Genomic DNA, 25,128 nt, shown 5'->3' with positions numbered 1-25,128 from the left:
GTACAGGTGTTTTTCCTTGCTGTTGTGCCTGCCGGCCTCTCCGCTGCATCCCTGAAGTGGGGCTGTGGCCGCTCTCCCCACCCTGCTTGGCGGAGCTGGCGGCCGCTGTGCGCGGGGCAAGATGGGACAGGACGGCGTTGCAGGAAGTTACAGCTGCAAAAGAGCCGCCTCCGGAGAGGAGCCTCTTCCCGGGACAGGGATGGAAAGAGGCAGCTGAGCAGCACCAGGCTCTCCTCCACAGGCCCTACGGGCTCAGCGTCTGGCAGCACGAGCACAGGGAACCGTAGGCGCAGCCTCCCTGGCAAGGAGTCCTGCTGGAGGTAACCCCATGGCTTTAGGCGCGGCCGTCGCTCTCGCCTTGCTCGGCACCAGCCTCACCATTGCCCTGCACTCCAGGGTCCCTGCACTGCCAGGGCCTCGGCCGCTGTGTCCCTCCAGACAGGGAAGCAGGGAGGTGGGAGGCCACGGTGACCAGAGAGCAAGGGCATGCATGCACCAGGGGTCCCTGAAGGGGGACCGTAGCAGGTGGGCGGCGCTGGGCCCTCCGCTCGGTGGTGTGCCCTGGGTGGCAGAGGGTGCCAGGAAAGGGCAGGGAGACGGGCATGGGACGCATCGGGGTTCGCTTGCTGCAAAGGCCTTGAGGCCAGCACACCCAGGTTCAAGGTCAGCTCTGCTGCCTCTACCCCCATGCCTCAGTTTCTCCATCTGGGTAACGTGACAAGGGACTGCAAAAAGCCTGGGCTGTGGGAGGTGCGAGCAAGCCGTCACTCTGCTCGTCCTGTCCTGGGGGAGGCCAAACGCGCGAGAGATTTGCCCGCTGTCCCTTTATATCCGCTGGGGTTTGCTTACACCCTCCCCCCCGCACCCCGTGCCTCAGTTTCTCAGGATGTTGCAGGCTGTGAGCACAACCTGTGCTGCTGAAGGATCACCCCGCTGAGCTGGGGCGGGAGCCTGACTCAGCACCGGCACAGCCGGTTCTGCCAGACCGGACTATATCGGGGGAGGTAAGGCTGGGCAGGGCGCTGCTCCGCCATGTCCCTGGCAGCGGAGCTGCCGACCCTGTCCCGCTCTGCCCCACAGAGCTGAGCCCATGCAGGACAGCTGCCTGAGCACCCCGGAGCTGCTGAGCCCCTCGTCCACCCCTGGAGACGGGCACTTTGCCTGGGAAAAAATCACCCCGTGCCGGGCTGGACCCAGTGCAGCCCTGAGGGACCAGCTGAGCCCCCGCAGCCCCCTGCCAGCCTGTGCCCCGGCTACTGCTGGCTGCAGCCTCCCCGACTGCTTTAAATGGGAGGAGACTATGCTCAGCATCCCTGCGTGCTGCAGCCGCCTCGGCGGGGCAGGCCCTGTGAGAGGGCTCAGCGGCTGCCAAGGACGCGGCAAGGGCTGCCCGCCGGGGCACAGCACCTCTCCAGCAGGGCCAGCCACCACAGGGCAGCTCCGGGACACTGCTGGAGTGGGGGAAGCCACCATGTATGTGGATATGGGATCACCTTTATTTTCTGCCCTTCCTAAGCCCCTCCCTGCTGTCTCCTCTCTCCCAGCCCCGGCCACTGGTTTTACAGGATTTCATGGCAGTTTGGGGAGGGCGGTTGGTTTGTTCTAATGTAAAGCCCTAAAAAAAAAGGCCTCAAGTCTGGGAGGAGGAAGCCTGCCCTCTCCCCAGCACTTTTGTTCTCTCGGTTACGATAGTTGTTATAGCTGTACTGTTACAGCCAAGTCTAGGCTAGTGACTTGGCTGCTAACGGGGAGGAGATCATCCCCTGCCCCTGGTGCCCCCAGTGAATTAGGTCGTTGGTCCCAACTGAGGCCCTGGGGGCTGGGTTTAGGGGGCAGGCAGGCTTGCCTGGCAGGGTGAGTACCTCCTCGGGGCCCTGTTTTGCTGCCCTCCTGGCTGCAACCCAGCCCAGGTGATGCCGAGGTTGGTCTGTGAAGGGTGCTGGATGGGGAGTCTGAGGCAGGACATGCTTCTGCCAGTTCAGCTCTGGTCCAGCCGACCTGCCGCCCAGCCCACTGCTGCTCCCCATGGCTGGTGGGTTTGTGGAGTCAGATGTGGGAGGGGGTCATTCCTGATCCAGGCATCCCTGAGCTGGGGTCGGGGTAGGTACAGCTTCAGGCTGCAAAGCTGGGCTGGGGCAGGGAACTGGCAGGTCCAGGCACCCAGCCTGCCCATGAGCTGTGCCCTCTCTTTCAGGCAGAGGATGTCGTGGGCCATGCAATGCCAGAGCTACCTGCCCTGGGGCAGCTGGACGCAGCTGCGTCGATCCCTGTCAGGGAGCAGGGGGACCCGGAGTGTGTATCTGTGTGCTGCTTCAGTGCCAGGTGAGCTGGGCTCTGTGCCTGTGGGACTGCGACCCTTAATCTGTCCTGCCCCCAGGGAACCCCTGTCCCTGGTAGACATCTCTCCCCAGCTGCACAGTGGAGCCTGTGCAGTCTGTGGGTCACCCCAGCAAGACGTGAAGCCAGTGAGCTTTGTGGTGTTAGCTCTGCTGGGCTGGAGAAGGCCATCCCTGACCCTGTATGTTCTTTCCCCCCCCCAGGCGCTGCAGGCAGCTACTTCCTCAGGAAGGTCCCTCGCGCAAGTGACGTCTCTCTCCCCAGGTACAGTGCCACACAGCTGGGGCCTGGTGCGTTCTGCCCTGTGGCTGTTCGCCACAGGACCCGGGTGGCTGAGCTGGCTGCCTTGGGACCATCAGGGCTCTGTGGGCAGAGACACTGCTTTGCCTCCACCTAGAAAACAACCCAGACCCAACTCCCTGCCTGCTCTGAATTCAGCCCAAATTCTCTGCCTCACCACGGGTTTGCTGGGGATGTATAGCGCATGGCTTGCTGACCTGCCTTCAAGTTCTCAGCTGTGCCCTTGCCCTGGCCCTGTGCTCTCCCTTAGTGCAGGAGAAGGAGCTGGCTCTACTCAGCACTTCCCATGGCACTCACTTGTGATCTGCCTACCCTGCCCCAGGCAGGGCTTAGAGTTGCTGGCCCCTGCCCTCCTTGTGACACTCTCCTTCCTCTTGCAGGGGCTGTGTTCGCTACCAGGGAGGGTCCCAGGAGCACTCTGTCCAGCCCAGCTCCTCTCGCCACAGCCTGTCCCAGCTGAGGAACGTGGCCTCTTCTGGTAAGCTTGCAGCCCTGCACCGAAGAGGGTGGAGGGTCCCACACAGGGGGTTGGGGGCAGCTGCTGTCCTGGGGAGTCTGAGGGTTAGCAAGAACTGGGTTCTGTCCTCGTCTCTGCAGCCAACTCACTGCAGTGGCTTGGAGCAGGCAACTTCCCCAGTCCCTGGCCAGTGAGAAGCCCTTGTCTTATCAAGCACCTTCCTCTTCTCAGATGCCATCAAGAAACACCAGAAGAGCCTGTCTGCATGGTTCAGCCACCAGCCCAATGAAGAGAGGCAGTTCGGCCCTTCCTTCTCACTGGATGCAGTCCATGTGGACCCAGTTATCCGGGAGAGCTCTCTGGAAGAGATCCTGAAGCCCTCGCCTGACCTAACCATCCAGAACCAGCTCCAGCAGCCCTGCAGCCAAGTTATCAGCCTCCAGAACCTTTTCGATGTGGATGCCTGTGGGCGGCAGGTGAAGAATGTGGTGCTGTATGGCACCGTGGGCACAGGGAAGAGCACCCTCATCAAGAAGATGGTGGTGGACTGGTGCCATGGTCGCCTACCCCGCTTTGAGTTGGTCATCCCCTTCTCCTGCGAGGACCTGTCCCATAGTCATGCCCCCATCTCCCTGCGGCGCCTCATAACCAAGAAGTACCAGCACCTCCGGGATGTGGTGCCGATGCTAGGCGCTTCCAACCTCAAGGTTCTTTTCATCCTCAATGGCCTGGAGCGCCTCAACTTGGACTTCCGGCTGGCTGGCACGGAGCTGTGCTGTGACCCCAATGAGCCTGTGCCTCCCTCTGCCATCGTGGTCAACCTGCTGCGAAAATACCTCCTGCCAGAGGTCAGTGTCTCCCTCCAGATACTTTATGCTGGAGAAAGGCTGGGGGTGAGCCCTGGGGCCTTGCAGGCATGGCCACTGTGCTAATTGCTTGTAGTTCAGCTTGACTGTAAGTGAACAGGCAGCCTCCATTCCTGGAGGGACTCGCCAAGGTGGCCTCATGTCACTGTTACTGGTTTGTCTCTGTGGGATCTTTGGGGAGGCCTGGTAAGGCAAAGAAGGCAGTCTGCTGGGCTGTGGTCTTCCAGACTTGATATATGTCTAGCAGGGGATGGGGAAAGCTCTTCTGTCCCCTCTGCCTGAGCCAGATTCGAACCAACACCCTTTGGGCAGCAGCTTCTTGAACCCCAGCCGCTGGGTGGTGTGATCCTTGTGCACCTATGTGTGGGTTATGCCCTTGGGACCCTGCTGAGCTTAAATCAAAGCCGCAAAGGGAGCACCTCCAAACTCATGCAGCCCTCTGCTTCCAGGCCAGCATCATCGTCACCACACGCCCATCAGCGGTGCGCCGGATCCCTGGCAAGTATGTGGGCCGCTATGCCGAGATCTGTGGCTTCTCCGACACCAACCTGCAGAAGCTGTACTTCCAGATGCGTCTCAGCCAGCCTGGCTGCAGTGGAGAGAACAGTGCAGGTAGCAGCTCAGGCGAGCAGGAAAACTTAGTGGAGATGTTGTCAAGGAACTTGGAGCGCCACAACCAAATAGCCGCTGCCTGCTTCTTGCCCTCTTACTGCTGGCTGGTGTGCACCACGCTGCACTTCCTCTACTTCACCAGGACAGTGCCTCCCAGCCAGACCCTGACTGGCATCTACACCAGCTTCCTGAGGCTCAACTTCAGCGGGGAGGTGCTGGACAGCACCGACCCCGCCAACATCTCCATGATGAAGTACGTGGCCAAGATGGTGGGCAAGCTGGCCTATGAAGGGGTGATGTCCCGCAAGACCTGCTTCTCAGAGGATGACCTGCGGCAGTGCTTTGAGGTGGAGATGAAGACTGAAAGTGAGCTCAACCTCCTGGAGGTCTTCCGCAGTGACGTCTTCCGCTTCTTCCTCACTCCGTGTGTGCAGCCAGGCAAAGAGCACACCTTTGTCTTCACCATCCCTGCTATGCAGGAGTACCTGGCAGCCCTGTATGTGGTGCTGGGTGAGAAGAAGACCCTGGCACAGAGAGTGGGGAAGGAGCTGTCAGAGGTCATTGGGAAGGTGAGTGAAGATGTTGCTGTCGTTCTGAATATCATCTCCAAGGTGCTGCCCTTGCGCTTCCTGCCAGTGCTCTTCAATCTGCTCAAAATCTTCCCTCGCTACTTCTCCCGGCTGAGTGGTAAGGACCGGGATGCTATTGCCCACACCATGGCAGAGGAGCTGTTCAAAGAGGAGGACTACTACAACGATGATGTCTTGGACCAGATCAATTCCAGCATCCTGGGTGTGGAGGGCCCTATGCGCCACCCTGATGAGGCCCCTGATGATGAGGTCTTTGAGCTCTTCCCCATCTTCATGGGTGGGATACTGTCCCGCCGTAACCGCGCCATCCTTGAGCAGCTGGGCTGCTCCATCAAGAACCTGGCAGCCTTTGAGATCGCCAAGGCCATGAAGAAGACGGTCATCAGGAACAGCCGCAAGGGTCTGCCCCCCTCCGAGCTGATGGACTACCTCTTCTTCCTGCACGAGTTCCAGAACGAGCGCTTCACAGCTGAGGCCATCCACTCCCTTCGGACTGTCAACCTCTCATCCGTCAAGATGACCCCTCTCAAGTGCTCTGTCCTGGCATCTGTCATGGGCACCACGTGCCACGAGGTGGAGGAGCTGAACCTGACCTCCTGCAACCTTGACACCAGCAGCTTGAGGATCCTCTTCCCTGTCCTGCTGCGATGCAAATCTCTCCAGTGAGTACCACCTTCTTCTGCCCTTGGGCAGTGCTCAAAAATCGGGCTCTCCCTCACCTCTGCCCATCACAGGGATACACTAGGAGCCCAAGCATGGCATAGGGGAGGGTATGCATGCCCTTGTTTATCCTCAGTGCCGACCTAGGGGACTACAGCTTCCAACATGCAACACTCCTTGAGCAGCCTTGCTAGGGCACTGCATGCTGGGATTTGCAGTCCCAACACACCCTCCTGTAGGAGTCTTTGGGCAGCTTTCTGCATCTGGTACCACAGGCTGGGCTGCCAGCTCCCCGGGCAGACCCAGGTCCCTCCCATTGCTTGGTCCCTCGGAGCCACCCAGCATCCCTCTGCTATTACTAACTCTGGGCAGGAGATACACAACCAAAGGTGGGATTCTGGTCTGCACAAAGGGATGGGTTCCGTTCCCTCCGTTTGTGGAACTGCAGTCTTCCTGTCGCCCAGGGGGTGGCGAGCCGTGATCAGCAGAGATGGACTCGGCTGTGCAGCGGGGCTGTGCAGCACTTCCTTCCTCCAGATGCTCAGGAGGGCTTGGTGGGGTCCTAATCCCTCCTCAGACCTTCACGCACCCCCTGCGGACTCTGCACCCCCTTCCCCTCCCTTGCTCCTGCTGGCACTGCCTCTTCTGGCTGATGCTACCCAAGCTCTGGTGCAGTTTCACTGTGCTCCCTTTTGGAGAGGAAGCCTTGCACGGCCTTGTCTGGGGAGCCCAGGTAGGATCTTGATGGGGAGGGCCAGGGAAATGGAGAGAGCAGGGTTGCCAGCCCCACAGGTAACAGCCGTTTCAGTCCTGCCACCCCCATGTCTTGCTCTGCATCAGTCTGCAGCTCAACAGCCTGGGCTCTGATGCCTGCAAGGAAATCCGCGACCTGCTCCTGCATGACAAGTGTGTGGTGAGCAACCTGCGGTGAGTACTATCTCTGTCCTTGCATGAAACTGTCTCTGCTGCCCACCGGGTGCCCTGGCCCTGGGCTCCCTGCCCAGCCTTGGCATTGCCCTGAGCTCCTGTGTCCACAGGCTGGCAAACAACCCCCTGGGCAAGCAGGGGGCACAATACCTGGCCGAGGCGCTGGCAGGCAACCGCTCACTGACCCATTTGTCCCTGCTGCACACCGCGCTGGGGGACCAGGGTGCCGAGGTCATTGCTCAGCACCTGGCTGAGAACCAGCACCTCCAGGAGCTCAACCTGGGCTACAACTCCTTGACGGACACAGCAGCCCTGCGCGTGGTGGAGGTGGCCAAAAAGCACGCAACGCTGGACAAAGTGCAGTGAGTTCTCTCTGCCCCATCTCTTCTCTCTTGCAGGCAATGCCTCCAACCCAGTGTCCCTCCCCGTGGCAGCGAGCGGGGAGCCTCCCTTTGCCTCTGCGTCCTGCCCCCCAGCCCTCACAGTGTCTTCTGCTCCTTTTCTTTCACCCTGCAGTCTGTACTTCAACGACATCAGTGAGGACGGCAAGCAGGTACTTCACAGCCTGCGCATGGACCGGGACGGCGTCAGAGCGCCGGTCTTCCTAACAGCAGGCACCGATGTCTCCGACTACTGGTCCAACATCCTGAACGTGGTGCAGAGGAACCTGCCTTTCTGGGACCGCGAGCGGGTTCAGCAGCACCTTGCCCTCATCCTGCAGGACCTGGAGAGCAGCCGGAGACAGACTCCCAACCCCTGGAGGAAAGCCAAGTTCCTACGAGTCGAGAGTGAGGTCAAGAAGATGCTGGGGAAACTGCAGCATGGGACCCTCTAACCTGCTGTCCATCCACTCGGCCAGGAAGGGAGCAGTGCTGCTGGGGAGGAAACGCTGGAGTGCAGCCCAGCAGCACATCCCCTGCAGCCTTATCCACGTGGAGATGCCTAGTGGTTGGGTGCTACCAAGGCTATCAAAGGTGCTGGGTATGTGGGGCTCAGCCTTCATCTGCGGGCAAGGCTGAATTGTGGGAGAACGGTACAGAAACCAGGCCAGGAGCAAATGGAACTTGTTCTTCTGGGCTTGTAGAGACCCAGCCCCTGCACCCCGGCTGCTGCTGACCTGGCCACGAGCCGCAGCAGTGGCAGAGGGGCAGGACTCAGGCTTGCTTGTGAAACCTTTGGTAGCATTAAAGTGCACCGCTTTGTTTCCACTGAAGCACACTAGTGCCAAGACTCGGTCTCCTCTCCGGGCCTTTCCTGGGGGAGGAATGTGGAGGTACTGGTGCAACCATCCTTCCAGCAGTTGGAGTGGAGGGCTCTGGCCCTTCCCCATCTCATGGGGCTAGGATGGGGCAGCCCACTTCTGCTCCAGCCCATGCTGAACCAGTTGGTCTTCCCCACCATGGGCCACCCTTGGGGGCAGCTGGAAGCTGGGACACCAGGATCTGTTCCCAAGCTGGGTGTCCCAAGGTGCTGGTCCCTGCTCCCAGCTCTTGCTGGGTGAGGGCTAGCAGTGCCCCAGGGCTGGGAGGGCAGGGGAGACATCAGGGCTGTTTAACCATTAAACCTGGGGCGTCTTGGAAGAGGCGGGGACACTGGCTTCCCTGCCACTTCACCCTGTACCTTGCTCCCTCTCACATTCCCTACAGCCATGAAGCAAACAAAAGGTATGTGCCGGGACAGTGGGGCTTTGTCCTGTGGAGACCCTTCCCCACGAGACACGCATGTCTCCAGGTCCTGCTTCCACACGGAGCAAGGCAATGTCAGAGCCCAGGCAGGCCATGGAAAGGAGCTAGAGGCATCCAGGAAAATGCAGATGGACATTGTGGGGGCGCTTGGCAGGAATCTCCCCTCCTTGGGTTTGGGGGTCCGTCTGCTGGAAGAGGTGGGGAGGGGTTTTATGGGGAGGTATGCAGGGAAAGGCCTCTGTCTCCATCTCCTGGCTCCAGCCAGCTCTCTGGGGCCCTGGTGACCCTTCCCATCCCGCACTCAAAAGCCCTGTAAACCCCCAGGACTGACCTCCATCTGCATACTGCCGCCTGGCCCTACTTTGCCCCCGGTGCTGCAGGACCCCACTGGGCTGGGCAGTGGGTGCGCATTGGACGAAAGCAGCAGCTGTCCTGCTGCTTTGAAATGCAAGAGGACACTAGAGGTGGGGCCAAGGGCCAAGCTGTGCCTGGGCACAGGCTGTAGCCGGGGGGCAGAGTGGCTGGGGGGGCTGCATGGACTCGGCAAACCCACCTCACCTGGCGTGGCATGCTCAGCCTGCGAATGGACAAGCCCTGAGTGCTTGAGAGCATGGGGTCTGCTCCCGGCCCGCCACCTCCTGCACTGACCTCTCCTCTCCCTCTGCAGGGCTCGAGGGTGACAAGAAGTCCATCATGTAAGTGCTGAGCTCCCCCTGGCTGGGGGCTTCCTGGGGCTCATGGCCCCACAACCGGGCTGTGCCAGGGCACAGCCTCAGCTGAAGTGGTGTGGGTCATGGCTGCCAATCCCAGCTGCCTGCCCCAGGAGGGTCTTCCCTGAGTTGTTAACTCAGGAGAGATGTGGGGGACAGTCCAATAGGGAGATCCTCTTGTGGCTTTCCCCAAGGAAGAGGGAGGCACTGGAGCTGTGGCCCCAGCTCGCCCTTTCTGGGAGGAATGGGGCTCCCCATGGCAGAGCCAGGGAGGGCAGGGGGAAGGCCATGCTGCTGCACTAATGTGGCCTCTCCTGCCCTTTATCATTTCAGAAAATTTGAATTTAACCCCAAAGATGGGATCGACAACCCTGCCTTGTCGCTGACTGAGGACACGGGTAAATACCCTTATCTCCCCAGGGCATCCCTGTGTCAGCATGGGGTTCTGGCAGCTGGGCATTGTTGGGGTCCTGGGCTCTCTCAGCTGTGGGGAGGTGAACATGTAAGGCAGCAGGGATGGGGAGACCCTAGCCCAGGGTGGGGTAGAGAACTCGTGTTAGGATCCCTGCAGGACCCTGCTTACGGGCTGTGCCCCCACACAGATGGCAAGGGTGTGGGGGAGCCCCGCTTCTACCTCCTGAGCAAGGGCAGCACGGAGACCTTCGGCTTCTGCCTCCACGAGGAGCTGGGCTGCCAGGGCCACGTCATCCGGCAGGTCGAGCTGGGGGGTCTGGCCCAGCGCAGGGGGCTGCAGGATGGGGACCGGCTCCTCCAGGTTAACGGCCACTTTGTGGATCACATGGACCACCACAGGGTAAGCTGGGAGCACTCTGGGGCTGTGGGAATACCCAGGTCTTCCCTGGCCAGGGGCACAGAGGGTGCTGGACCCCACTGCCCCCCGGGGCCCTGATCCTGCAGGCTGTGGTTGGAGGGGCACCCTGCCCAGGGTTCACAGCCTGGGTCCTTCCAGGTGGTGCAGAAGATCAAGGCCAGTGGCAACCAGGTCCTACTGGCGGTGCTGGACAGCAACTCCTACGAAGCAGCCAAAGCCCTGGGCAGGGACCTGTCACAGATGCTGCCAGCTGACATCCACCCACGCCTCTGCCACATCACGCGGGACAAAAGCGGTTTTGGCTTCAGTGTGTCGGGTCCAGAAGGTAAGGCAGCCAACATGCCTGTGCCGTGAGCCTCCCCGATGCAGCGTCCCTCTCCCCCCCAGACTGTCTCTTCTCCTCCCTGCAGGCATAAAGGGCACCTTCCAGCTGTCGGTGAGGCAGGATGGGCCAGCGGAGAAAGCAGGGGTGCCACCAGGCTCCTGGCTCCTGGAGGTGAATGGGGCCAGCGTGAGGAGCTACTCACACGTGCAGCTTGCCAGAAAGGTACATGCTCCCGGCACGGCTGGGTGGGGGATCGGGGGCGGCAACATCGCTGAGCACCCTGCATTTCCCATCCAGCTTAAGCAGAGCGGCAGCAAGGTGACGCTGCTGGTGGCGTCCAGTGCTGTGGAGGAGTTTTACCGCCTGCGGGGCCTGCGGATCACAGCTGCATTGGCAGATACCTCCTGGCTCCCCTTCAAGGTCCGGGAGCTGCGCATGGTGAAGGGTCCAGCTGGCTATGGATTTCTGCTCAAGGAGGATGACTGCAGCTCAGGGGCCACAGGTGAGGGGGCTGAGGGAAGCAATCTCTACCTGAGCAAGGCATGTCTGAGGGTCAGGAATAGCTGCAAGCCCTGTGCCCGCAGCAGAACCCTGTCCCCAGCTGCACTTGGGGGTCAGCAGTGCCAGTTCTCCTCTGGCTGAATGCCTCTGTAAGCATCTCCCCACCCTCCCTCTGTCCCGCTGCGGCAGGCCAGTTCCTGTGGGACGTGGATGCAGGGCTGCCGGCTGAGCAGGCAGGGATGAAGGAAGGGGACCGTCTCCTGGCTGTGAATGGTGAGAGCATTGAGGGGCTGGACCACCAGCAGACGGTGCTCAGGATCCGCGCCCATGATGACCAGGTGACGCTGCTGGTCATCGACCCTGCTGGCAATGAGTTCTATCAGTCAGTAAGTTTTGGGGACCCAGTGTGGTCCCACCCTGGCTGGGGAGCCCGGGGGTGCTGTGAGGCTGGATGGTGGGATGGGTGTCTTGCCCCCAGGCCTGCACAATGAGGTCCTCCCCAGGGGACCTGGCTTGCCGTGGAGTGCTAGAAGCTGTACAGCTATCCCTCTTCTGCTCTTTCAGATCGGGCTGTCCCCTCTGCTGTTCTTTGAGGACAGTGACCCTGCCTCAGGCTCCTGCACGCCCTCCTTGCCCTCTCCCAGTGGCTCCCCTGGACTCTGTCACATTGAGGTGGGACCAAAGGGACCTGGTTCCTGGCTGGTGGCTGCTAGCAGCAGTATAGGGTTCACACAGGTAACCCCTCTTGCCAGGCCTTTGTGGCAGTGCTGCTCACAGCCTGGCACTGCTCTGAGTCCTGGCACCCTCCTGCCCTGCCTGTCCTAATATTTCCCTGGCACCTGTGATGCTGGCAGGAGGGTGCTGCCTGGTCCCCTGGCCACAGGAGCCAGGCAGAAAGACCCCTCCAACCTGCCCATGGGGCAAGGGTGGAATGTGGTGGGGTGGGTGGATGTGTGCTGCCCACAATGCCCCCACTGTGTCCCCGCAGAGCCCATGCCAGGAGGAGCAGAGGAGGCTGCACCAGGCGTTCTAGCAGCCCAGGAGCACCCTGCCACCAGCCAGGCTCCCCCCCCACAGCACCTTGACCCAGGCCACGTCCAGCCCATCGGTGCCTCCCGCCTGGCTCCCCGGAGAGGGCACAGCCATCGCACACACACCTCACAGCATCACACCTCCCAGAGACATCTTCACTGACCAAGGCTGGCTCCAAGCTTTTATTAACCGTGGTGGTGACTTCTTGTAACCTGAAGACAGACCTGTGTCTTTGCCTGTGCAGCTGCCTCCAGGGTTATCTAGGGACATTGCGCTGAAGCCCTTGCCCACCTCCAGGCTCCGGGAGCTCCCAGGAGAGCTGAGGCATTGCCCTCCACACCATGACCCAGGGGACTGGGGAGCCTGAGGCTTGGCTCAGCCCAGGGCTGGTCTTCGGGCCGCTGTGTGAAGGGGAAAGGATCAGCGGAGGCCAATGGGGCACTGGAGGAACCCCCCACCTTTCAGCCTGTTGGCTGAGGTCTGCCCCTGCATGGACATCTCTCTTGTGCTCCTCCTCTCACCCTCCCTGTGAACCTGTGGGCAGTGAGTGTCTGCCACCCATCACAGCACTGTTCCTGCGTCACCCATTTGGGGTGTGATTAAAGGACAAATCCACACTGCTGTTCGTGTGAGTAATGTTATGGAGAGGACTGTGACTCAGCACTGCATCTCAGGGCCAGACAGGACTCATCTTCTCTTACCTAGCCCGGGGCAGCTGAGTTGTTGGGCAGTGGATGTGGGAAGCTCTCCAAATGTGCAGATAGGGAGGTAGGGGCTGAGATCCTGTCTGGTCCCGGAAGCCCCAGGGTGCTATAACTCCAGGGGGTTGAGGCCAAACTCCTGTAGGCACTCCTTGTGCTCCATGGTGATGGTCGTTCCTACCTCTTCCCAGTGCTGGCTGGCCTCTGCCATCTTGGCCAGCACAAGGTCCAGACTACCCTGGTTGGAAAGAGGACGGTGAGGAGGGGGAACCGCGCTGCCGGGGGAGCCACCCACAGCCACATCTGTGGAGGCCACTCACGTGGAGGATCTTCTCATACTCCCTTTCCATGGCATCAAGCCTGCTCTGCAGCTGGGCGATGGTCCTGTCCCTCTCTGCTAGTGCCTGGATGGCAGTCTCCTGGGTCTTGCAGGCTCTCCCTGAGCCCAGTGGCTGTGGGGTGTGGGGACAGAGGCAGGGGACACTGAGCACGTGGTCACAGGAGCCTGGCACTGCCTGACCAGTGCACAGGAGGGTGCAGGCAGTGTGTGGCACAGCCCCTGCCCAATCCCCTTCATCCCCAAGGTGGTAGAGGGCTCTGGGACAGGGGTGGGATCACAGCATCCCCTTTGCAGTCAGCATCTCCCAAGGTCGGGGATGCAGTGAGAACAGGGTTAGGCTTTGCCTTCAGCTGCTGCCATGCTGACAGCACAGGGTGAATGATTCCCATCTCCCCTGACTTCCCCCAACTGCACTTTGCTGCCCTGGAGCGAACCCATCCCCATCCACCAGCAAGGGGCAGGCATGTCAGGGGGCCATACCGAGCTGCTCCTGCAGGCTCTTCACCTTCGCCTCCAAGTGCTGGCTGTGGGCTGCTGTCTGCTTCTGCAGCTCTTGGTATTGCCGGGTTGTTTGTGGGAGCCAGGGAAGGGAGAAGGGGACAAACATGGTCACTATAGGAGGGACAAGCAGGTGGTCCCTGTGCTGGGATCACAGCAGGGGCTCCAGCAAGGCCTGACATGAGAGTTCCCCTTGCAGGGTGACGCATCAGAAGCAGCTGTGCATGCACCCTCTCCCCGCCTGGCAGGGCTGTGATAAAGCTGGAGGGGGGGCAGGAGGGAGCCCTGGAGGGAAAGTTTTACCTCTCTGTTGAGCGTGGGAGAGTGAAAATGAGCACGGAGTTTTGCATGTGGCAAAGACCGCAAACCTCTGGCTGAGGTTTTACCTCTGCTAAAATCAGTCTGTTCTTGAGCACTAACGGAAATGGCAAGGCAATGACTTTTGCAGGCAGGGAAGCCTCTGCCTCTGTGGTCTCTTCTGCTTGTACTAAGTACAGGCATCTGGGGTGCAACGAGTCCATGTCCAGAGCCTTTGCATGGGAGGGAGCAGGGCTAGCCAACAGCAGGGTGATTTGGGGCTGAGCAAGAGGAAGGCCAAAGGGAGAGGTGGGGTAAGCTTGTCTGGCTTCCCCTAGCAGCACCAAGGTGTGGGGTCCCTGCATCTGTTCCACTGCCCCCTCCCACCTCTGCCCTCACCTTCATGAATGTCTCGCTTGTCTTCCCGTGCCTGCTCCAGCGCCTTCTCCAGGTCCTACAGCCTCCACTTGAGCCTTTCATTGTCAGCTTTTGCCCGCCAGGTCATGTCCCTCCAGGGAACTGTGAGCCAGAGATGCAGAGGACTGCCATGGGGACAACGTGCTTCCTGACAGGTGACCCACACCATGACCCTGGCCAGAGCACAGGCAGTCAGAGGGCACCATCCAACCCATACTGGGTGGCTATTCCCTGCCCAGTACCTCCTCAGTACCTTGGCCCAGCAGTGACTTATTCCTAGCCTTTCTCTGCTCCCAAAGCCAGGGGGATGTGGACACCTCCTCAGCCCATGCCTGGCCCCAAGCCCTGCCTGAACGAGAGTGAATCTCATAGCAAGAAACCTTCCCTTCGTTTCAGCCCAGCACCGTGCTAGGGAAGCATTTCCAGGGGGATGCCCCACTGCAGCATCCCTACCACCTCCCATCTGCTTTCATTGTTGCTCCTCTCTTTCTCTGCCACCTCTGCAGCATTGCTGGCCTCTGTAAGCAGCTGCTGCACTGCACACCAGGGACTCTTGGGACAGCACAGGCAGCCCCTGGGGCTGGAGCCCACACGCAAGGGAGGCCATGTGCCATCCTCTGGCATGACTTGCTGCTGGGAAGGGCTAGTCCCTAGGAAGTACATGCAGGGTAGCGGGCATCCCTTGCTTGCCCCAGCCCCTGGCTCCTCCTGACCTTACCCAGGTGCTCTTTTTGCATGCCAACCTCCAGTGCTGTTTTCCCGTGCTTCTCTTCAGCTTGGCTTTCTGCAGCCAGAGGGAAGAAGGAAGAGACAGAGTCAAGAGCAGCTCTTTAAAGGGGCTTGGCCAAGGGACACCAAGGGCTGTAAATGGCCCAGGGGAAGCATGCCTTGGGATGTTTGCCCCAGGAAAACTTGGCCGGGACACACCTCCAGCTCAAACACCGGCACCAGGGCAGTGTTTGTGCAGACACCTGTCAGACACAGAGTCAAGGTGTAGCCGGTTTTACTTGAAGCAGCTGCCCTGGAGAGATGCACACTCATTTGGGACTGAGGGCTGGGATTTTGCAGTGAAGATGGGGCAGTAGCCATGGCGCATAAAGGCTTGGAGACCCCTTCCAAAACCCCACCCCAGATGCTTTTCCAGCCTGGCACATGCTTGCACTTTCAGAGACATGTAAGAGAGGCTGGGGCCTGACAGAGCCACTCTCTTTGACCTCCCCCCAGATCCTGCTGGGCTGGAGGGTGCAGTGGGGTGCAGGGTGCTTTGGGCAGGGCACTGGACCCCTCTGCCTCCTGTATCTCATCAGGCATAACTGTGCTGCTGCCCTGGCACAGGGTGAGCCAGGCTGGGGGAGATGCAAGAGCCGCAGCCAGCTGTCCTATGGGGCTGTGGTGCAAGTCTTCATCCCAGTGCTCCCAGCTCCTGCTTCCAGGAGTCCCCACTGGTGCTGGGAAGCAGCAGGGGAGGGACATGAGAGGCACATTCCTGCTGGCTGGAGGGACACAAGACCCCAGACTCACCTCCTATGTGTCTCTTCTGCTGTTGCCTCACTCCTTTTCTCCTTTCCCTTTGCTCTTTGGAGGCATCCTCCTGCAAAATGATACCAGTGTACTCTCAGCAACTGGTGATCACGCACTGGACTTTTGGGGGAGAAAGGGGATGCAGTGGGCCCCCCAGCACATGGAGGAAGAGGCCTCTCCTTTCCCAGGAAGCGAGACTCAGAGACATGGAGCTGCCATGTCTCCACCAGGATGGCTGTCCTGCCAGTACCTGTCCCGGCTGCTAGCACAGACCTCAGTGCCTCAAGATACAGCGGCTGCCTTTGAGGTAATCCCTGCTGTTCTAGCAACTATCTGCAATGAAGGCAGGTTGTTATCTGGCCCAAAACCTGCCTCTGCCTTGCAGTAGCTGAGCATCTCATTCCCATGACAGAGGTGCGGATAGAATGCGCCCTGCGCCCAGCAGAGCACCAGCATAGTCTGAAGCTGGCCCCGCTCCCCAGCACCAAACTGGTCATGTTTGGCTGCAGGATTGTGGAACACAGCTCCGATCAGGTACGCTGGACCTCATCCCACTCACATCCCAGAGTGGCAGTCCCAGAGCAGCCCCAGCACGGGTCCAGCTGAGCTGTGGGGCAATGGGGACATGGTGGGGAGGATGACTTTCCCAGGTCACAGCCTGAAACAAGCCTGGCGTCTTCCTCCCTTCCTGCCCTGGCTCTCCCCTCCGGCACACCCTACTGCTCAGTGCTGCAAGTTTTGCCCTGGGGACTGTGGTTGGATTTGGATCTTCGTTATACACTAACAGAAGAAGGAAAGGAGAGGATTTCAAACTGCTGTTTCTGCTCAGGATGCAATTAACCCCAAATACCTGGGAGTGAGCAGGTGATTCCTGGGTGCACTGCAGTTCTTCAGCACGATGCAGACCTTGTTGCGTGGTCAGGGCAGCAGGACCCAGGCAGGCAGCAGGTGCAGGGAGCTGGTGCGTGAGGAGGCTGCGGGGCTATCCACTGCCAGGGCAACACAGGGACGCCTGGCAGGGACACACGGTCCTGCAGAGGAGCTGGCAGGGTGGCAGGCTGGGTGTGGAGAGCCAGGGGAGCTGGGCCTGGGCCAGGGACGATGGTGGGGGCCCTGCGCACACGTGCAGGCACAGAAGCTGGCATGCACCTTGTGTACATCCATGCACACGCATCTGAAACCACTGCCCAGCCACGCAGAGCTGAGCAATTAGAGGGGCATCAGTGTGTGCACAGGCCTGGCAGCTAGCTGGCAGGCAGCGTGGGGCATGCAGAAGGGAAGGGGAGCACACACTTACGCCCAGCCTTGGGTGGCACAACCAGCAAGGGACCTAGACACTGCTGTTGCCCACAACCACACATGAAATGCACACAGGCGGCCATAGGCACCCAGATGCACTCTCGGCTGCCAGCCACCAGGCTGGAGGGAAGCAATTTCAAAACAACCAGCGTGACATGGCTTTCCGGCACAGTGGTGGCAAGTGACCGCCGTGCTGAGTATGGCCCCAGCCCTGGCAGGGGCCTGAGGGACAGAAGCAAATGGGACCCCTGCAGAGGGGTGCTGGACTCCTCTTTCCTGAAGGGAGGGAACAGTCCCAAACAAAAGCAACCTTTGCTTGAAGTCTCACATGTAAATACAGCCACGACTTGGAGTGAATCATGCCCAGAGAAGCAGATAGTTAGGAATGCAATTGCTCAAGCATGTTCCCTGATCTCTTTGGATTGGGGCCATGGCGATTTTTATATTTGGTTCCACAAAGCTGGTGTAACCCTCCCCAGCCCTCTCCCCAGGTACTTGTGGTATCCCAGAGCTGGCCAGGGCACCCTCCAGTGGTCAATCCGGCTTGACTATTAGCCAGACTCCCTTAGCATCTAATGGGAAAAGCCTCAGGAACACGGCCTCAATAAATGTTGACATATTTGAGGTCAATATAATCCTTAGGAAAATTTGCCCAGGTAATTAAAGCCAGACAAGGAGCTGCCTGTCCCAGAAATATTTACCAAGCTTTACCAAAGGCAGTAAAATCAAGACGGAGAGTTTTATAACCAGTCTACACAGGGCTCCCTTGCTATATCTAGTGCTGCATGCTGCTTCCCGCTGTCCCGCCCATCTGACACCTCAGCAAGCCACGTGCTATGCAGGAACTCATCACGAGCCATCAGCCAACGCACAGCCCCGGTCCCAGGCAGAGACTCGTGGGAGAAAGCAGCACTGGAGCTGGGATGGCGTGGGGCAGCACAGTCCTTTGCCGTGACACAAGCAGGCTGATGTACGACGTGCATGCGCAGCCAGGGCAGGGATGGGAGGAGAGGGATGGCATGCACAGCTTCCCTGTTAGCAGCACCGCAGCCTGAGCACAGGGCCCTGTGGCCATGCCCCGGGCTGGTAGGGGCTTAGCCACAGCAGAGCACGGCGCGTCCCTCCTGTGGCAGATGGTGGACCAAGGCAGCGGCTTTTCAGTGCTGCTGTGGCTTTGCACACCTGGCACTCCAGGGGTCCCGGCTCCCCTGTGAGAGTGGGTGCGTGGGTGCCGCAGGGGAAGCAAAGGGGTAAGCTCTGTCGTGGGGTTCATCTCCAGTGCGGACCCTAGCTCCCACGAGGCTGAGGCTGCGCTGTCCAACCTCCAGGCCTGAGCCCAGTCTCTGGGTGCTCACGCTCCCCAAAGTGAGGCTGGCCAAAGTGCAGCATTTGCTGTTTTGTTTTGCCTTCTTTCCTCCTTGAAGCCTGTGCTGTGAGACTGATGCTGTGCTATACCAGCCTCAGCTGGTTTTTTGCAAAGCAAGCGTTGTTCTGCCTGGGAAAGGAGGCTGAAAAGAGGATCTGAAGGCAGTGAAGAAACAGAACTGAACTTACTTTCGAGCCCATGTCGTAATTTCTGAAGGTTTGGTGTTGTCACCTCTGCCAAAAGATTGACCTACTCCCCTTTTCCCTCCCTGTTCCTCTGTCTGCTCTCCCCCCGCCCACCCCCCCGGTCCGTGCGTGCTCCCGCCCCCAGGGACCTGTTGGAGCCGGGCTGCCGGTAACGGGGGGAGCAGCTCCAGTGGGCTTTTCCTTCCCCTGCCTTTGCAGAGGGAGACGCCCCAAAGACACCGACAGCAGGCAGGTGCCTTCCAACGGCACTACAACGCTACGGGCTGTTCCCAGTTCCACCCCTGCGAAGGAGATGCTGGTTCAGCTTCCCTGCGGCTGGCTTTGCTCCCGCCCGCCGCCGAGCGCGGCCCCAGCGGTCCCGGGGGTGCGGTCCCGGTCGCGCCGGGGGTGGGTCGGGGTCGTTTGCTCTGCAGCGGCGGCGGGCAGCCCCGCTGCCGAGGGCTCACTTTGGGCTGCTGTCCCCGCCTCGCCCCGGGTCGCGCTCAGTTCCCCTTCCCGCCCGCTGCCCGCCGCCCGCCGCGGGGAGAGGCCGCTCCCGCGAGGGAGGAGGCCGCCCGGCAGAGGCGCAGCGCGGTTGCCGGGGCCCCTTCCCCGTTTTCGGGCTGGACGTCCGCCATTCGAAGAAAAGGGAACCCGGCTGCCGGAAAGGGGAAACGATCCTGTTTTGCAGCCTCCGAAACCTGCGCAGCGGGCCCGGGGCAGGCAACGGTGGGCGAGCTCTCCGCCGCCGGGCCCGCCTCTGTCCCGCCGCTCTCCGCGCCCCGGGACCGGAACCGGGACCGGGACCGCGCGGTCCGGGCGGCGGGCGCGGCCATCGCCGTTCCCATGGCGACCCCGCCCCGCCCCGCCCCGCTCTCCGCCCGCCCGCACCAAACATGGCCGCCGTGCCGCCCTCGCCGCCGCCGTGCGCCTGCCTCACGGCGGCGGGGCGGGGCCTCGCGGACGGGCCGCCGCTCGCCCCTCTCCCCTCTCCACCGCCCCCCCCCCGCCGCGGGCGCGGGCTCAGGCCAATCGGCGCCGGCTCCGCCCCGGCGGAGGGGGTGGTCCCGGCCGCGCGGGGGGGCGGCCTGCCAATCGGCGCGCGGCGTGGCCGGGGCGGAGGGCGGAGCGGCGCTGGAGCCGGGCGCCCCCGCCGCTGCCGCCGCCACCGCCCGCGGCTCCCGCTGTTGCCGCCGCCTGCCCTGCCCTGCCCGGCCCGGCCCGGCCCGCGGGAGCGCCCCCACGCCCGGTTGTCCTGAAGGGCTGCGGCCCGGTGCCGGACGGGGGCGACGGGCCGGGCGCGGGTGTGGGCTCGCTCGCGGCCGCCCCCCGCCCCCGCGCCGCCCTCATGTCGGCGCCGCTGAAGAAGGGCCCCGGGGGGCTGATCGGGCTCATGAAGGACGCCTTCCAGCCGCACCACCACCACCTCGGCCCGCACCAGCCCGGCGCCGTGGACAAGAAGATGGTGGAGAAGTGCTGGAAGCTCATGGACAAGGTGGGCCCGGCGGGAGCGTCGGGCCGCCCTGGGCAGGCGGGGAGGGCTGTGGGGCGGCTGCGGGGGTCGGGCTGGGGCGGAAGCGGGGCGGTGGGGGGCCGGGGGAGGGGGCTGAGCTGAAGCGCTTGGGGAGGTGGGGTGGGGGTTGGGGTAGCGCTGGGCTGAGGAGTTCGGGGCGATGGGGTGTCTCTGGGGGCGGAGGGTGCTCTGTGGGGTAGGGTGAGCCTGGAGCTGCAGGTTTGGCTGGGGGAGAGAGCTGTATGGCTCGGGGTGGGGCTGGGGTGAAATATTTGGGGGGGGCACACGACAGCTGTGCGGGTGCAGGATAGAGTGGAGCGCTTTGGGTGGGAGATGTGGGAGCTGGTGGAGAGGCGTGAGGTGCAGGAGAGGCCAGAGGCGGGAGGAGAGCGGGATGCAAAGACTGGAAGGTGTGGAGGGAGAAGAGCAGCTCTGCAAGGGATGAGCTGCACGCAGGGCTGCGGAGGGAACAGGTTGGAGAAAGGGGAAGATTTGGGGTGGAGAATGCAGATGTCCTCAAGAGGATCTGGGATTTGTACCGTCATATCCTTCTAGACGCTGGGGTGGGCACTGGTGGTGCTGGTGGGGGGAGAGGCTGTGTATGGGTAGGGCCTGATGGGGAGCTGCAGGGTGCATCCTGGTGGTGTCAGCAGTAGGTCCCACCTGTGTATAACTGCACGAGGGAGGAATCTAGGACTTGCTTGCCTGAAGGTGAGCCTTGGCCTGTGATAGAGCCTGGTGTGTGGGTACTGGATGGTGAGGCTGAGCATCTGCTTTGTGGCAGTTCAGATTATTCTTTTCTGAGTGAATAGGGGCATGTTACTGAGCTTGGTACAAAGCCTTTACCTTAAAACTGGGAGCCTGGTAAAAACTGTAAAAGTCTGAATAAAACCCTCTCCAATAAATGCATGTAGTTACACAAAGATAAGGAATATGAAATCTAATGTTAAACAACAAAAACCTGTGGTGCGGGAATTGGAAAGGCAGGGGCACTGCGCTCTGGGGTCATTAGGACTCTCCCCTCCTCCACCTTTTAAAATGCCAGGAAATGGCTATTGCCGGGGGCGGGACACCAGACCTTTTGGCCTGATGGTGTGATGGGGTATGGCAATTGATTTACTAGCCCGGCTAGGTGTGTTGGTAAATGCATCGCTTTAAGAAATGCAGGTGAGTTGTTAGTGAATGCTAGCGTTATTTACAGAATGACCCAGTAAGTGAGCATAGGCATCCAGAAGTGGGCATAAAATAAAAATCTTCTAACGTTTTTCCTGATCCTCTGATGTTATTACTGTTCAGCCCCGAGAATTGAGGCTAGGCTTGACGTGGGAGTCTAAAATGTGCAGTGCATTTTATATTGCTGGGTTCAGGGCCCTAAAAGTAGTGCAGAGTAAGAGTATCGCCAAAGTTGCCTGCACTCCTTGGGGAGTGTCACCTCCCCACCTTCTTCCCTTCTGGGAGCAGAGCAAGCAGGGCTGATGGGCATACCTCATCCAATTGCCCTGCAAGCTTATGCATTTCAACTTTTCTTTCTCTTTCCCTGCATTGTTTATGCATGCAGTGTCTGAATCTCCTGCAGTAAATGCTAAAGCAGGCAGAGTAGATGACTTTTTTAAAGGCATATTCAATTATGTTCATGCCAAGAAATCACTTTGTGTTGGCTGGCTCAACAAAAGACATGGTTTATAGTTGTACCTTGCTGTGCTTGTGATGAGCTTTGATCACCTTCTACAGAGAGAGATTGGGATAAAGAAAAAAGTCTTTTGAGAAGTGCCAGTGGCTTTCTTACAAGTATTGAGGGCAAGCATAAATGCAATGTGGAAGAGGTAGTTTGAGCACAGAAATGTGATCCTCTTAGAAATAAGTTTAACTCACAGATACACCTTGGAAGAATGCACATCTTCATTCTTGTGCATGTGATATAGATGTGAATGTTAACCTGTGTTTGACGTCATAACCTGGTCTGTTCAAAGGAAAAGGTTGGCCTGAAAAAAACTTTGATTATCCTGACATTTTGAATTGCAGTAGGATGATATTGGGGGGGGGGGGGGGGAGATACTTGCACAGCTTCAGATCTGTATAGCCAGTCCTTGGCTGTATACCCTCTCCATCATGATACCACTGACAGAAAATCCGAGGCTACTGTTGTTTTTGTCAAAGGTTAAAGTAACCCCTTTTAAACGTGCACTTTCTAAACAGTTGTGCTTGCAGGCAGCCTCTGAAAGCTCTTAGGTGTAGGCTTAATTGTTAACATCTTAAAGAGTTAGTTGTTCAGTCTGATTTGTACAGGAGGAAAGATTTGGCTGTGAAAAGCCTTTCAGATTTCAGTTAGACTTTAGTTGTACTTATACACACTTATGAGAACACATCTGAATTAAAAATCTTTTTAGTAGTGTAGCAAATTGCCAGGCAAACACGGTGCTTGTGAAACTAGCGGTGAGAAGGGCTGAATGAGTGGGAGGTGTTGAAAATGGGCTAGTTTTATGGGCCAAGTAGATGAAATTACAGGTGCAAATAAAAAAAATACTTGTGTGCATGTTTAATAGATGTTGTGTTTGCCTTTCAGAAACGTGTGCTGTATCTGTGTGCATACAGTACATTCATGACCTGATTCCTTAGTCTGTGTAATTAGCTGGTATTGTCAAAGCATTTGTGCATCTCTGGTTTTGGACGTGACTGATGAATTTCCTATGCAAGTTGATTCTTGTCCAAATATTTTCCCCATAATGTTCTCCATAAGCTGCCTGATGTATTACTGTCTTTCAGACTCTTTTGCCTGAAGTTCTAATTTTCATCGGTATTAACTGTTCCTCCTACAGTTGCATGTGGTCACATATAGCATGGACATAAAATAGCCCTTTTCATCACTGTGCAGCAGGATGTTCGCCTTCAGCTGAATTAGGTGACGTTTATGCGTTTTATCTATGGAATAGAGGTTAAATGTGTCTTTGGAAGCTGAATGTGTTGCCAGATGTCTTGTGAGCCTGCAAGCTTGCAGTGACGAATAGCACAGTAAGCAACATAGCAATTTCCTTGCAGTGTCTTGAACCTAGTAAAGTGTATAGATTGGTTCAGGTGGGAGGAACTGCTGTTAATTTGCTTTTATCATGCTTGCTCCTCTTATCACTGTCTTTAGCAAATAAAGCAGTGCTTAGTATAAGAAAACATGATGTATTGGCTGGTGAAAACAATTTGTATTTTTTACACAAAAGGATGAGATTACAAATTGGTTCTTGCAAATGTGATCTGGGCAGCAGATAATGCAGACCACTTGAGTTCATTGCTGTGGATGGTATTTGAAGAATAGGTGGTGTAGTCATGAACCGCTTGGGATGAGGTATACGGGATGTAGCAGAAGAATGGTAGAGTACATGTAGTAAGACATGGAGGTGGAAGACGAGCTTTGAGATAAAGCTGCTCTAAACAGCGTACTGATGCCATTTGGTTTCTAAAACTGATATAGAGAAATGCCACTGTAGGTCACCTTCATTGTAAGTAGAAAAGAGGCCAAATACAAATTCAGTAGGAGATAAGAGAAGTTTGAGTAGGTTTTCTTTTGCTGTTGGTTTAAGATGAAAGAAGGTGTGATTTCAATAAAGAAGTTAGCTATTTAGCTCTTGAAGGAAAGGACTATCACTTTTCAGAACCATGCTGAAGGGGTCTGAGCTGGAAGGGAAGAACTGTTATCTGGTACAGTAGCACCTGGGGGGTTGTCAGGCCTGGAACTCTGTGACACTGTCCCCCCCCCCATCTGAGGCAAGCAGGTAGGTGGTGTCTATGCTGGGGACTTTCTGCCGAGGAGTGTCTTATCAATGGCTGCAGCAAACAGGCTAGCACTAGGTTTTTTGTGGGTAGGGCTGGGGATGAGCAAAATGGGGAAAGTAATGAACCACGAGGATGGGGCAGGTAGACAGGAAGCTGAGAGAGGGGGATTCAGAGTGTGTTGGAGAACACAGCCTGCTAGTGTCGCAGCTGGTGAGTCTGCCGTGAGGGGCCACAATTTGTATAGGTTTGTGTCCTCTGCTAAGCAGCACTCTGCCCTTCCTAACAAATACTGTGTATTGTCAAATGAGTGCATTTGCTTAGGTATCTCGTTTTTCCTGAATCTTTCTTCCTTGCTTCTAACATGTACCTAATCCAACTACGTAACCTGACTGCAGTATTTAAAAAAACCTCATGGTTCTTGCTCTGTTTCTCAGGTTATCTATACATTGTGCCTGTGACAGCACTCTATATGTAGTGTCACTGCTTTCCTACACCCAGTTCCTTTATTTGTGCAAGTCTAATGAAGTAGTACTGAAGAGAAATACGTTAAATCGAGAGATCAGTCAAGGCAAGCTGCAGAATCTTGAGGGGAAAGACTCAGTTCCAGGCCTAGATTTTTTTTCTTCGAATGAGCAGATAACACATTCTTTCTTCAAAACTGAGAGGGGAAACTGTCTTTTGATTATTTTCTCTTGAGATTGGAAAATGAAAATCAGTGAAGTCAATTTTAGGGTTCTTCACAGGCCAGCTTCTTAGAATGTTTGTGCTAAGCTTGAAATGCTTTATTGGTATTTCTAAAAACCAAAAAATGTCTCTGTAAAAGGCTTATTCCTGAGAGAACAAAGCATAAGCCAGGCAAACTTGGATGAGTTTGGATGGTAGTTTAAAAACATGGATTGCTTGTGTTTGTTGCCATCACACCTAATCGAAAATATTTGCTGCTTTTTGCTCAATTTACTTCCCCGTTGCTGGTTGCTGTGGAAGGCAGGGTAGCTTGCTGAGGGGCGGCTGTTCCCAGGGCTGGGAACATTCCTTTTGATGTTGTCACGATGCTGCAAGTGCACACGTAGAGAAACAAGCAAAATGCAACTAGTTTTGTTGATGCTGTGTTATAAAATGACCAAGTTTGCTCAAGAGGCAGCAGTTCCTAGTTACGTGGTTTTGTTTAAATGCTTATCTTAGCTAACTTTTGTCTACTTGGTAAATAGAGAAGCTTATTTGATAATAAAATCACAGCAGTTTTGGCCTTTCTGTTAACTATTTGAGGTATCTTTGCAAGTCACTTCTTGGGAAACATTTTATAGAGGTTATGAGAATGAGTGGTTTGCAGAACTTGCTTCTGCTGTGGGGAAATTTTTCTGATTGATCTTGAAGTTGTTACATTACTGAAACACA

General features: G+C 57.9%; 4 protein-coding genes across 9 annotated transcripts in view; 3 read left to right on the top strand and 1 right to left on the bottom strand.

Annotated features, from left to right (window-relative positions):
* The first annotated feature begins 140 nt into the window (after positions 1-140).
* NLRX1 (NLR family member X1) lies at positions 141-7,962 on the top strand. Of its 3 annotated transcripts, XM_052786547.1 has the most exons (10): positions 181-320; positions 878-1,004; positions 2,195-2,322; positions 2,541-2,601; positions 3,018-3,115; positions 3,326-3,942; positions 4,410-5,824; positions 6,663-6,749; positions 6,860-7,111; positions 7,266-7,962. In XM_052786547.1, the coding sequence occupies exons 3-10, from the start codon at positions 2,202-2,204 to the stop codon at positions 7,582-7,584; spliced, it is 2,970 nt and encodes a 989-aa protein (XP_052642507.1). In that variant the 5' UTR covers positions 181-320; positions 878-1,004; positions 2,195-2,201; the 3' UTR covers positions 7,585-7,962. The 3 variants fall into 3 exon arrangements, with proteins under 3 accessions (XP_052642508.1, XP_052642507.1, XP_052642506.1); XM_052786548.1 differs by lacking the exon at positions 878-1,004 and having other exon boundaries at positions 141-320; XM_052786546.1 differs by lacking the exons at positions 181-320; positions 878-1,004 and adding an exon at positions 1,051-1,473.
* On the top strand, positions 7,540-12,451 carry NHERF4 (NHERF family PDZ scaffold protein 4). 2 transcript variants are annotated; one of them, XM_052786554.1, is made up of 10 exons: positions 7,540-7,730; positions 9,102-9,129; positions 9,478-9,542; positions 9,747-9,958; positions 10,115-10,301; positions 10,387-10,523; positions 10,599-10,803; positions 10,992-11,188; positions 11,367-11,537; positions 11,791-12,451. In XM_052786554.1, the coding sequence occupies exons 1-10, from the start codon at positions 7,571-7,573 to the stop codon at positions 11,833-11,835; spliced, it is 1,407 nt and encodes a 468-aa protein (XP_052642514.1). In that variant the 5' UTR covers positions 7,540-7,570; the 3' UTR covers positions 11,836-12,451. The 2 variants fall into 2 exon arrangements, with proteins under 2 accessions (XP_052642514.1, XP_052642512.1); XM_052786552.1 differs by having other exon boundaries at positions 11,367-12,451.
* CCDC153 (coiled-coil domain containing 153) lies at positions 12,000-15,176 on the bottom strand. The gene is given in 6 exon segments (XM_052785801.1): positions 12,000-12,773; positions 12,856-12,968; positions 13,356-13,448; positions 14,070-14,189; positions 14,806-14,871; positions 14,975-15,176. Coding segments are annotated over 6 exon segments (723 nt in total). The 3' UTR covers positions 12,000-12,644.
* A 4,464-nt stretch (positions 15,177-19,640) lies between these two features.
* Positions 19,641-25,128, top strand: part of CBL (Cbl proto-oncogene) — a 45,479-nt gene continuing 39,991 nt past the window's right edge. The window contains exon 1 of one of the 3 annotated variants that reach the window (XM_052786542.1): positions 19,641-19,953. In XM_052786542.1, coding sequence (XP_052642502.1) covers positions 19,807-19,953 — 147 coding nt within the window. In that variant the 5' untranslated portion in view covers positions 19,641-19,806. The remainder of the gene's footprint in view (positions 19,954-25,128) is intronic. The other 2 variants (XM_052786541.1, XM_052786543.1) reach the window with 2 other exon arrangements.

The sequence above is a fragment of the Harpia harpyja genome, chromosome 4 (genome assembly GCF_026419915.1).
Source record: "Harpia harpyja isolate bHarHar1 chromosome 4, bHarHar1 primary haplotype, whole genome shotgun sequence".
NCBI classification, from domain to species: Eukaryota; Metazoa; Chordata; class Aves; order Accipitriformes; family Accipitridae; genus Harpia; species Harpia harpyja.
Note: the sequence above shows the minus strand (reverse complement) of the source record. Positions and strands in the feature narration are given on the sequence as shown.